The sequence below is a fragment of the Octopus bimaculoides genome, chromosome 4, assembly GCF_046866305.1.
Source record: "Octopus bimaculoides isolate indiv1 chromosome 4, ASM4686630v1, whole genome shotgun sequence".
Taxonomy (NCBI): Eukaryota; Metazoa; Mollusca; class Cephalopoda; order Octopoda; family Octopodidae; genus Octopus; species Octopus bimaculoides.
In genome coordinates this window covers 101,243,398-101,257,013 of record NC_142931.1, presented here as the reverse complement: position 1 = coordinate 101,257,013, position 13,616 = coordinate 101,243,398, and the positions used below count along the sequence as shown (strand labels likewise).

Sequence of the window (13,616 nt, the reverse complement as noted above, 5' to 3'; positions counted from 1 at the left end):
CTCATCTCTCACAAAAACAATGTGTGTGTGTGTGGGTGTGTGTGTGTGTGTGTGTGTGTGTATGTCTGTGTACATTCACAAACACACATTTCTCATGCATATGCTCAACTGGATACTCATTAATTGCTACTTATTCAAAACAAAATACTAACTCATTTAAAAAAACTATTCAGGTTGAAATAATAATGAACATTTGGTGAAAGTGTGGCTTCTAAAAATTAATATTCTGACATTAAATAAATAAATAAAACAGGTATAAAATACAAGCTAGAGACAGTAAAAACAGTGTCTGAGCCAAAGAAAAGAAAGAGAATGAAGGAGACGGATAGAGGGGAAAAGAAATATGAATGAAGGATAGAAAGGAAATACAAGGAAAACGTATGAAAAAGGGAGGGAAATGCCAAAGATAGAAAGATAAGAAGAAAGAAAGAAAAACTAAAAGAAAGAACAAAAGAGGAACTAATGAGGAATATGATAGCTTAATTGTATCTTAGTAGGTTGTAAGTGATGTACCATCAAGAGAAAATGTATTTAAGGGAGAAGAAAAAGTGTGAGACATGATTATAATAAAAGAAATAAAATTGAATGGAGAATGAAAGAGTGTCTACAAAGGAGAAATGTGAGACACACGAACACCACTATACTCTTCTATTTTATATGTTGCTTATGAGTTTTGAATTACTACTTCTTTAAGTCAGGAAATTAAAATGAACAATTTAACATTGTCTCAAAAGTTTTTCATATCATAGAAGCTTGAAAATAATTCAACTTCAGAGCAGTATCTGCATTAAAATCAAAAATATAGGCAAATATAATTAAATAAGAAAAAAATACTATAGAAAAACCTGTGACATCGTTTGAGTTTTATAAAAAGGAAAAGTAAAGAAACTGTTTGATATCTTTGGCATACAGGCATCATTAGAGACCACTGCTAGAAAACAATATTTTTCAGATATTTTTCTTATCTTTAACCCCACATATCTTAAAACTGAACAAGTCTTGTCTAGTCATAGTAGGATTTCCTACTTAAGTTACTCATGCAGGCATAGCTGTGTGGTAAGAATTTTCCTTCCTGACTACACATGGTTGTGGGTTCATCCCACTTTGTGGCATCTTGGGCAAGTGTCTTCTACTATAGCCTTGTGTTGACCAAAGCCTTCTAAGTGGATTTGGTAGACAGAAACTGAAAAAGCCTGCTATGTGAATGTGTGTGTATGTTTGTCTTCTGCCACTGCTTGACAACCAGTGTTGGTGTGTTCACGTTCCTGTAACTTAGCTATTCATTTCTAAGATAGCATAGTGTAATTTGAGAGAAATATGGTTACTATTCATTTATAAGGATAGTAAGGTGTGATTTGAGAGAAATTTAGACAATTATGATAGACAATTATACTAGACATATGTCATACATGTATGTTGTTAACCATCATCATCATCCACTTCTCCATGCTGGCATAGGTCAGATGGAATGTTTTTGAGGCAGGTTTTCTATAGCCAGATGCCCTTTTTGTTGCCAGCCTTCACTGTTTCCAAGCAAGGTAATATTTTCCTATGACCAGGCATGGAAAACTGGAAATAAACAACATTGCTTGTATGATGGTGATGTTCACTTATGGTCATCATGTGATGTCAAGACAAGGGTGCAAACACACGCACACACAATGGGCTTCTTTCCATCTACAAATCCACCCACAAAAATTTGGTCGATTTGGGACTATAATACAAGACACTTGTCCAATGTGCTGTGCAGTGGGACTGAACCTGAGACCACATTGCATGGGACCTAGGACAAGTGTCTTCAATGAGGCTTTTTTTTTTTTAAATAATTTTTTGTTATTTAAGTAGAGGATGAAGAACTGTGCTCAAGGTCCTTATCAGGGCCTCTGAAATTGGTGGTGGAAACAGAAGTTATTCTCAAGCCAGAGACCTATACTGAATGCTTACAACACAATGGACTCCATTAAAGGCCCAAAAGGCAAGGTAATAACATTAAACTGCATGACAGATTAAGGCTATGTACAGGTATGGTTTCCCCAATGAGGTTCCCTAAGGATATGATAAAAAGTCACTTGCCCAAAGTCCTGTGCGGTGAGATTAAACTCAAAATCATGTAGCTGTAAAAGATACTTCTTAACCACCCAGCCAATAACTCACTGCTAGTATCAGACATTGACCTTATATTGTGTATTCCAATGCCATATGAATATTTCTAAATAAATTTTTGATGGTCACCATGTTAAATATGATAACAGTACCTTAATTATTGCATTATATATGGTTTGACATGAAATAACTGGTGACATTAATAACATATAATTTCAGTTATGAACACTTATGTGTGCAGGTGCAGCATAAGTGAATAAGGTCCTTGCTTTGTTACTACATGGTCCTGGATCTGATCTCTTCATGCATTACTTTCAACAAGCCTGTTTCTGCAATAGCCTTGAATTGACTAATACCCTGAGAATAAAATTTGCAATAGGGAAATAGACCCCCACCCACTATATATATATAGGAAAATAAAAAATAATAATAATAATAATAAGGCAGAATGCTAAACTGAAAGCATATTTTAATATAGATATGTATAAGGAGGATTAAAAAGGATTTCTAACCGGCTTTTATTGCATGGAAAATTTTCAAGCAGAGGGAAAATGAAAATAATGTCTTTTACAAAAAAATAAAACATATAAAAAATATATAAAAAAATAACCATACCAATACATTATATTGTCTTTGAGCTTTTAAAGTTCAATGGTAATCCATGTAGATAATTGTTAGAAAGATTAGGATGCATGTAATTAAGATTAGTGTTGTGTTTAAAAAAGGCTGAAAGTTTATGTGTTAAACAGGAAGTGTGGTGTCAAAACAGGAAGTGTGGGTAAGGGAAGACAATTCTGTGAGTTTTATACTCTTTTGTTGGAGTTCTGGACTCTTTGTCAACAGGAAGTTTATGTCTGTTCTTAGAGAAACAAGAAGTAAATTTATATGTATTTCACTGGGTAGGCGAGAGAAGACAATATGTTCACCAAGGAGTTTGTATGTTAAGAAGTGTTTGGAATTTCTCTATAAAAAGATTCTCCTTGTTGATTCTTTCTTGTGTAGAGATTCTGTCTTTACATTGATAGAAAGGGAATATAAGGAATTTAGGGTTTTTATTTCTGGCGCAAGAGTCTATGTGGCCACTGACAAAGAGTCCAGAACTCCAACAATAGAGTATAAAACTCACAGAATTGTCTTCCCTTACCCACACTTCCTGTTTAACACATAAACTTTCAGCCTTTTTTAAACGCAACACTAATCTTAATTACATCATAAAGTAAATATAGCTGTATAGAAACCACCAAAACTCTAAGAATGCTTTGGATCAATATAAAATGATGGTAGAAGCTAAAATATGTAACATCATTAAATGTTTTCTCCAGATGGTGCTGTTAAGTAAGTTATGGCCTGGGTCAATCTTGGTTGAAACTTATCTAAGTATTTAAGTATCTGTTTTAATGAATTTTTATAAAATGTTTCTTTTATTGTTCAGTTTCAACACCTTTGCTCAGACACCACAGATAACATTATCATTCACTGCAGACACCTCCTTCCTATTTCCTGTCTTTGTCTCTTTAAACTTAGATTCACTTCCCCATGATGACAATATTGTTATAATAATTGTAATTTTTAAGAAATGAAGGAAATATAGTTCGTGTATAGCAAGGGAACATGGAGGCATATGGCCTAGTGGTTAGAGCAGCAAACTTGTGGTTGAGGGATTGCGGGTTTGAATCTCAGACCGGGCAATGTGTGTGTTTATGTGTGAAACACCTAAGCTCCATGTGGCTCCAGCAGAAGGTAATGGTGAACTTCTGCTGACTCTTTCGCCACAACTTTCTCTCACTCTTTCCTCCTGCATCTAACAGCTCACCTGCGATGGACCGGCGTCCCATCCAGGTGGGGAACCTTGGAAAACCGGCCCTTATGAGCCAGGCATGGCTTGAGAAGGAACAAACAACAACAGCAACATAGCAAGGGAACGAATCAAAGTATTTTCACATTTCACTATTTAATAACTTTCAATGTTTCTTATAAATGTTTAAAAGTTATTACTATTAAATGATTTCAGTTTTGCTTCTTTTTCATTTTTAATAATTTTATGATTTTTCTTTAAAAGTTTGGAAAGGATGTTTTGGACAATGTAGTACTATATAAAAAAATAAAGACATGATAATTGGTGTATTGCATAAGCAAAGAGAAACTCACCCAGTGAGCAATGCTTTTCTTATTGTTTTCTAAGGAGATTTCAGAAATCAGCTTAAAGAGACAGCTTCAAACATATAAACTAAGTACTCAACTACAAAATATCAAAGACAATGATATGTCTTTTATTTAAATTTTTTATTTATTATTTTTGTTGTTGTTGTTGTTGATATAATTGTAATTGATAAATATTATGTACCATGATCTCTGGATCACAAATGAGGCAACAAAAATAACTAAACATTAAAAAATTTTCTAATGTATTTCAAGAAAAAAAAAACAGCATGAGAAGACCTGCTGCTGTGAAAATAAATAAAATAAAGCCATAATAAAATTCAGTAAAATCTAGATAGTATTTATTACTTCATTGTTAATTATTTATTAATTACGGTGTGAAGATTGCTTTATCATCATGTCAGTTCTCTTGTAACAAGTGTCACAGCTGAAATGACAAAAAAATTATACTAAACTACTAATAATAATTATGATTATAATTTTTCTCGTTACTAATCTCCACTGTAGATATATATGTGTCCTACACATGTTCAAATTGATATTGGCCTAACACTACCTATTCAAAACAATATATTTTCAATTTTAAAATATCTAAAGTGCAATTTCTAACTGCAATTATTTTTCTTTTAACCTCAGCTGTAGAGATGAAACATTTTACTATTTACATCTACACTAAATTCTACACTAAAATCAACACTAAATTTCAACACTAAATCCTTGGACTAGATATACCAGCTGGAGTCAAAGATTAGGACCCTGTATTTATAAAACTAATGGGGTATTTTTATTAATATTTAGCAGAAGCAACAGTGACTCAAGGGTCAAGAGTTAACAGAAGCTACAGAATGACTCAAGGACCTAGAATTTTGTGTGTTGGCACTTATCAAACTAGGTTTGCTAACTATTGATAAAAATATACATATCTTCATATTTTGAGTTTTATTTTCCCTCTTTGCATGACCATACCTAAAGCTAATGGCAGTAACATTCTTATCCATAAGGCTATAAAGACAAGTACAAGTCCAAACCCAACTCATTAATATGTTCATATATATGAATGAGACACCTGATGATGCTCAAAGATCAAACTGTGTCCAACGTAGTATAGATGTGAATATTAACATATTTCATCACTAAAGAGAAAATCAATTAGTTCAGAAAATTATAATCGTAATGAACTAACTCTTCTTGGACATTTAAACATTTAACCCTTTAGCATTTAAAGTTGCCAAATCCAGCCAAAATATTCTTCTTGTTTTATATTCAAACTGGCCTGATCTAGCCTTTCACACCAACCCTACAATGTTAGCCTAAAATATACAGTGACATAATTGAAATCTCAAGGCTACAAGATAACACCTGATCAATTCAAAACAATGTGGATAAAAAAGCATTTGATGAATGTTAAAGGATTAATAAACTAGCATTGGTTTGTATATGCATCTATTAGTCAGTAAGAGGGTTTGCAGAAGTGCTCAGAGGAAAGTAGAAGCTACCATTTATGGCACTTGCTTTCTTCCACCCACCCCATCTGAGCATAAGGAAGAAACAAAATATAATATCATTACCAAATTAAAAAATGTTAACATAATTAACTACTAAACCATATACTATAATTTCTTAGAAAATCTCCCATTATCTTGAAATGTAGTGAAACAGAAATTTCATAATAACTGGAAATAAAAATAAAGTCAAAGAAGTTAATGTATCTCTCCAAAATGGACTCCTACTAAATGTTCACCAATCCTTCAAATGGTTGCTACCAGCTGCCAAACCTGCAGTGGTTCTTTCTTGCACATTGCATAAAGTACAAATAATATACATGAAGCATTCTAACTTACATCTTTCAGTCTTTAAGGAACTTAATGGTGTTATCACACCTTCCATTAGCTGCTTGTTCCTCTGCAAAAAAAAAAAAAAAAAATCATTATTATTATCATCATCATCATTAATAAGTTATAATTGAATTCTAGTTTACACAGTATTCAAGTGTTATGCCTAAACAACTTCAGCTATGGGACAAAATCAAAGACACACTCCAACTCTTTTACATGAAACAATGTAAAAATGAGTTATAAATTTATGCATTCAAATAGAAATAAAATATAATAAAAGAAATTACTACTACTACTACTACTACTACTACTACTACTACTACTACTATGGTGGCGAGCTGGCAGAATTGTTAGCATGCTGGATTAAATGCTTAACGATATTTCACCTGTTGCTACATTCTGAGTTCAAGTTCTGCCAAGGTTTACTTTGCTTTTCATTCTTCTGGAGTCAATAAATTAAGTACCAGTGAAACACTGGGGAACATTGAAATTGACTTATTCCTTTCCCCAAAATTGCTGCCCTTGTGGCAAAATTTGAAACCATTATTATTATTATTATTTCTATAAATATTATTATCATTATTATTAAGGCAGCAAGCTGGCAGAATCATTAGCATACCAGATGAAATGCTTAACAATATTTCGCCTATCTTTATGTTATGAGTTCAAATTCCGCCGAGGTCGACTTTGCTTTTAAGCTTGATAAATTAAGTACCAGTAAAACACAGGGGTCAATATAATCGACTAGTCCCCTCCCCCAAATTTCAGGCCTTGTGCTTTCAGTAGAAAGTGTAAACACACCAACACCAGTTGTCAAGCAGTAGTGGGGACAAACGCACACAATGGGCTTATTTCAGTTTCTGTCTACTAAATCTACCCGCGAGGCTTTGGTCAACCCAAGGCTATAGTAGAAGACACTTGGTCAAGGTGTCACGCAGTGGAACTGAACCTGGAACCATGTTCTTAGGATTCAAACTTCTTACCACACAACTATGTCTGCCTAAATCATTAATCATTAAAAGAATTTTTCTACTGCTACTTCACCGACTCACTCTACTGTTATCACCTCAACTCCACTGCTCCTCATATTCTTCTAACACTATACTGCACCTTTACCTCCCATACCAGCACTGCCATAAAATACCACTCAAATGGCCAAAATATATTGCCACCACAATTCCACTGTTACTCCGCTGCCAGTCTATTTCCATTTTATTATCATTGTACAAACTTCTGTTAACACCATCATTTTTCACTATCTCTTCACTGCCATCCTTAAACCACTCCAGGGCCACTCCAATACCACTCTAGTGCAACACTACATTCTGAAAGACTTAATAATAAGTAACAGATCCAAGATATGACTTTGATTTCTATTACATTCTTGTTGATACTCATTGATGGCATAGATGGACAGACAGACAGAGCGAGAGAGAGGCAGACAGACAGAGAACACTGTGGTTGTTTGCAGCTGTTTGTAGAAATACTACACATCACATTACAAAGATACTGAAATAACCATCTTTTATCTAACTTTCCTCTATTTTGTTAACTAACACTTTCATCCTACAGTTTTTCTTCCAGATATTGAGCTACAAGTTGGCCTTTGATTCTAGATTTTAACATTAACCATTAATCTATAAGACACACCCAGTCCCAAACAGATACAAGGGTAAAAATTTAAAAAATATATATAAAATGACAGAAGTTATCATCAGTTTTTGAGAATTCTGCTGCAGATACAAAATTCAATGTTCCAGAGAGAGGGAAAAATATTGGTAAATATTGAGTAAATAGCAGTAAAAGAAATCATAAAATTAGATTAGCCAATTTTAGAGAAAGGCCAGCTCTTTTCAAATATCTCGGATGAGAAGAGAGAAAGAGACAGTCGATATTTCTTCAAACTATAGAAATCATGTTTTTGTGCTATTCCAACAGAGGAAGTAACATTTTACTGGTAATGTTTTAAATTATATTTCTTTGAAATACTTTGAATACACACACACACACACATTATGTGTACATATGTATATGTCAGTGCACGATAAATATATATACATACATATACATGTGTGTGTAAGTCTGTATGTGAGTATGCAAATAACATATATGTATTTCTACACATATTTGTATTTACACATATATGCATAGATCTCTAATGATAGGGTGAGCTGTTTTTAGTGAAGAGGGAAATAAACCCAGAAGATCAAATCAAAATTGGCAGCCACCATCACTCTCAACACCTCCAACATCATCAACATTCGAGTTTTACGTCTGTTATTCATTTCCATTCAGCTATTTGTTGTTGTTGCTGTTGTTGTTTTAATTATAATTCCCGTACCCCATTAGTTCAACAGTAAATCATAGATTAAATTTCAAACAAAACCTTATCAGATTTCTTCAAATAATTTAGTAGTTGCTGATTAAATAAGTGGAATTAGAGAGAAGACATTTTGAAAAAGAAATCAAAAAGAATGTAAAGAATTGAAGTGATTGTACAGAGTTAAAGGAAGTCATCTTATATATTTATACATCTGTAAATGATTGATCTTATGCAATAAGCAGTAGATAATTCAAATGGAGTTTTACAATTTGGAAATCAGAGCCAATTGCAGAAAACGAGCTGCAGTTTATAGAATTGAATAAGAATTGGAAGAAATGGGCCAAATTTCATTATTTCCTGTGATTTTTCCCTCTTTTCTCTTTGTGTTGAATATTAGAAGAGAAATCTGGAAATCCTCATTTTCTCTTCTTTTCCAATTTCTTTATTATATTGATGCTGCTGTTGATGGAGGTGGTGGTAGTAGCTGTGGCAATAGCAGTGATGGTGCTTGTGGAGTTGCTGATGATGCTGGTAGTGGTAGTGATGTTGGTGTTGATGCCAGTTAGCTGTGACTAAGCAGATTTATCATCAAATCTATTCCAGCAGTGACCATCCTGTCTTTTTATTTTTTAATACCTCATGGATTGCATTTTCTAATGTAACTTTCCTTTCATAAGAATGTTAGGATGTGAGATGAGGAATAGTTGGTCGCTATTTCAAGAAGGCAAAGCAACTGCATAAAGGCTCACTCATTGCAGGCTGTTGCTGTTCAGTCCCTACAAAACCCTGGTTGTGTAAATTTATGATCAAAGAAATTCCAGTTATGACCATCCCATCACATTCTTATGCACATTGCATCTAAGACCACATTATCCAATGCATGATAATATGAGCAACGTGTACTCCTCTTCCTCTTCCATGGCAGTAACTGAAAATGAGAACTGTTTCAAATCATGATGACCAGTTCAACTCATGCCAGCATGGCAAGTGGACATAAAATGAAGATGATACAGATGTACATCTTTTTGTGTGAATATGCTCTGGTGTGTGTGTGTGTGTGCATGCACATATATGGAACTTGTGGAAGAAGGAGACCTAGGAAGACAAGGGATGAAGCACTGAAGGACGATCTCAAGACACTGAGTTTTACAAAGGATGTGACAAAGGACTGAAACATCTGGTGCCGAGATACCCATCCACCACATCAGAATTGATACTAGTGCAAGTACCACATGAAAAACACTCATGCTGATGTCATGTTAAAAGCAGTGGTGCTAGTGCCACATAAGTGGAGGCGCAATGGCCCAGTGGTTGGGGCAGTGGACTCGCGGTCATAGGATCGCGGTTTCGATTCCCAGACCGGGCGTTGTGAGTGTTTATTGAGCGAAAACACCTAAAGCTCCACGAGGCTCCGGCAGGGGATGGTGGCAAACCTTGCTGTACTCTTTCACCACAACTTTCTCTCACTCTTACTTCCTGTTTCTGTTGTGCCTGTAATTCAAAGGGTCAGCCTTGTCACACTGTGTCACGCTGAATATCCCTGAGAACTACGTTAAGGGTACACGTGTCTGTGGAGTTCTCAGCCACTTGCACGTTAATTTCATGAGCAGGCTGTTCCGTTGATCGGATCAACTGGAACCCTCGACGTCGTAAGCGATGGAGTGCCAACAACAACAACAAAAGTGCCACATAAACACACCCAGCACACACTGTAAAGTGGCTGGCATTAGGAAAGGCATCCAGCTGCAGAAACCATGTCAGAACAGATATGGCCTTAACAACTCTAGTCAAACTATCCAACCCATGCCACCATGGAAAGCAGACACTAAATGATGATGATAATATATGAGTGTATTTCTGAGTGTGACCCTGCATGTTTGTACACACACACACACACACACACACACACACACACACACACACACACACACAAATTGTCCCTTGCTTTACATAGTGCACAGTTTCACATCAGCAGGATGTGGGTGTGAATTTATTCCATTTTCACACACACATAAACACTGCCTTGTTTCCATTTCAATTTTACATTTTCCTTATTCCATGAACCCTTAAAATACTACTGTGGATCCATAGTTTATTATTTTTCTAGCAAGGACCCCTCAAAATCTTATATGGACCCTCAGGGGTTGTATCGACCCTAGTTGAGAACCAGTGCTCTAAACCAATGCTTAAGTTAGAAAATTCTTTCATACTTTAAAAAAATAATTGTTAATGAATAATGTTCCAAATATTACAAAAGTCAACTTCTTTGGAAAGGAAATCTAGTACATCAACTTTAAAATGGAAAAGGTTTAACAATAACTGTGAACTTGCTAATTACAAACAAAGTAAATGTTGGAACAAGTAAAAGAAATTTAGAAAAAAAGAAAAATCAGAGGTGTGTATAATCACTTCAATAATTTTAAAACACAAAACATACATATGTGGTAACCTGAAATGCATTGAGTACTTTTTATGATCTGTAATCACCTTAACTGTATGAATACAGATGCTCACACTAATATATACATGCACATGTGTGTATGCATACACACACACACACACACACACACACACACACACACGTAGTTACATACATACATGCATACATACACACATACATATAGACAAGTAGATCAGTAGCAATACGACATATAGGTTATAGATACATACATAAACATGTCTTTATGTTTAATAAATACATTTTTTAGCATTGCCATGAAGGTAGGCCAAGTGATTAAATCAACATTCCTTTCAGTAGCTTGGAATGGGGACTGAACCAACAACTTTAGAATTACCTTAAAGAATAATTAATGATCACACAGCTCTGTCTTCCAAGCTACTGATATAGTACTGTAATCTACTTTCAAAATATAAATAATAAATATTGTATATACACAGTTACAGATGTAGGTCTCATATGGTGTATAGACTAGCTTTGAATATATAAAATGTTACTCTCCTTCCAACTTCCTATTGTTTTGTAAACAAAACACAGGTTTGTCCACTAACTATAGTAAATAGTCAAATTAATGTAGACTGCATTCTCTTAACTTGCTAATGTTTTGCAAACAAAACTCAAGCCTTCCCATGGTGGTAATAAGAAACTTAAATTACAAAGTTTTCTTGAAAGTTTGTCTGATTCATAAAAAAAAAATTATGGTCTATTTATCTGAGTAAATAAAAAAAACTATATTAAATAAAGACAATATTCTAGGTTTTATAAACAAAACTTGGTGTTTACCTATTGGTCTGATTATACAGTAAATTACAGAAATAAATGACAAATTCTCAGGTTTTGTGAGCAAAACTTAAGACGTACGCATTGACTTTAAGCAATCACAAAAGTTATTTTTAAAAAATGTAGCCTTCTGGTACTTTATGAAATTTTGTGGACAAAATTTAAGGTCCACAAAGTCTGAGTGAGAAGAAAATCAGAGAAAAAAAATTACCCCAACTGCATCTTCCTCGATTTTGTAAACAAAACTTAAGGTCAACTTAATAACTAGAGAAAGCGTATAATCACAATATTAGAGAAAAATATACTCCCAATGTATCATTGTGTGAATAAAGGACAACATTCAATAAATACCAATTAATTTGATTTAGAGAGATAAATAACACACAATATATATACACACATACACTGACGTATATATATGTACACAGACACGAGTGTGTGTATAGTGTGTGTGTGTGTATATATATATATATATATATATATATGTGTGTGTGTATACACACACACACTTATATATATACACGGTCACACACACACACGCACATATGTATATATGCATAAACATATACATATTTATATACATGCATATTTATATACATACACACATATATATACATATATACACACAAACATGTGTGTATGCATATATGAGTGTGTGTGCATATGTGTATACATATACATGTGTGTATATATATATATAGATTTGTGCATGTTTATATTTATATATACACATAGGTATACACATATTTTTTTATCATATGTACATATATAAACACAAACAGGTGAGGTTGTGTGGTAACAAGCTTGCTTCCCGACCACATTGTTCTGGGTTCAGTCCCAGTGTGTGATACCGTGGGCAAGTGCCATAGGCCAACCAGTCTTGTCAGTGGACTAATTTGACGGAAGCTGAGAGGAGAGCCCATTGTGTGTGTGTGTGTATATATATGTGTGTGTGTGTGTGTGTGTGTGTGTATATGTGTGTGTATATATATATATATGTATGTACATGTGTGTGTGTGTGTGTATATATATATCTGTGTGTATGCCTTTGTGTCAGTGTTTGTCCTCCCACCACTGCTTTACAACCAGTGTTGGTATGTTTGTGTCCCCATAATTTAGCAGTTTGGCAAAAGAGACTGATAGAATAAGTATCAGGCTTGAAAAATAAGTACATATAGATACACACACATAAACATACATGTGTATAGATATATATATACATACATATGTGTGTATATATAAATATATATATATATATATATATATATATATATATATATATATATATATATAATGTAATATTAGGATAAATACTTCATAAGAATTTATCAAGTAGTTAGTGTGAAAAAACCTCATAAGGAAAAAAAAACATCATTTTTTCCCATAAATATATATATAATTTAATTTATATAAGGGCATTACTATACAATAATGCCTCACGCTTAGAGGGACTCTAGGAGGTTAGCTTTGAAAGTTGCATTCCCTCACGATTGGTAAAAATGTGCTTATTTTGGTAGTTTTGACTTATGGAGTCCCTCTAAGTGTGAGATATTATTGTATAGTAATGCCCTTATATAAATAAAATTATATATATATATATATATATATATATATATATATATATATATATATATATATATATATTTTTATATACACGCATACACAAATACATACATACATACACACACATACACATAGATAGATAGATAGATAGATAGATAGATAAATAGATAGTGAGAGAGAGAGACAGAGAGAGGCAGGCAGGCAGACAGATATGGATGTAGTAAAAAACTTGCAATAATTTGAAGTATTATTTCCCTTTCAGTTATGACCACCACCAGAGTTGACACCACTAGTAACACAATGAATCAAAACTGTGAAATTTGTACTGTTATCACCTGTTTTTTCCAACTGTCCACAATGAAATGGTTTACATTTTTCCAGCTAAACATGGTAA

At 33.7% G+C, this 13,616-nt stretch overlaps 1 protein-coding gene across 1 annotated transcript in view; it reads right to left on the bottom strand.

Annotated features, from left to right (window-relative positions):
* Window positions 1–13,616, bottom strand: part of LOC106867327 (rap guanine nucleotide exchange factor 4) — an 828,140-nt gene that overhangs the window by 411,627 nt on the left and 402,897 nt on the right. Inside the window, exon 5 of the mRNA XM_089350109.1 lies at window positions 6,105–6,165. Coding sequence (XP_089206235.1) covers window positions 6,105–6,165 — 61 coding nt within the window. The remainder of the gene's footprint in view (window positions 1–6,104; window positions 6,166–13,616) is intronic.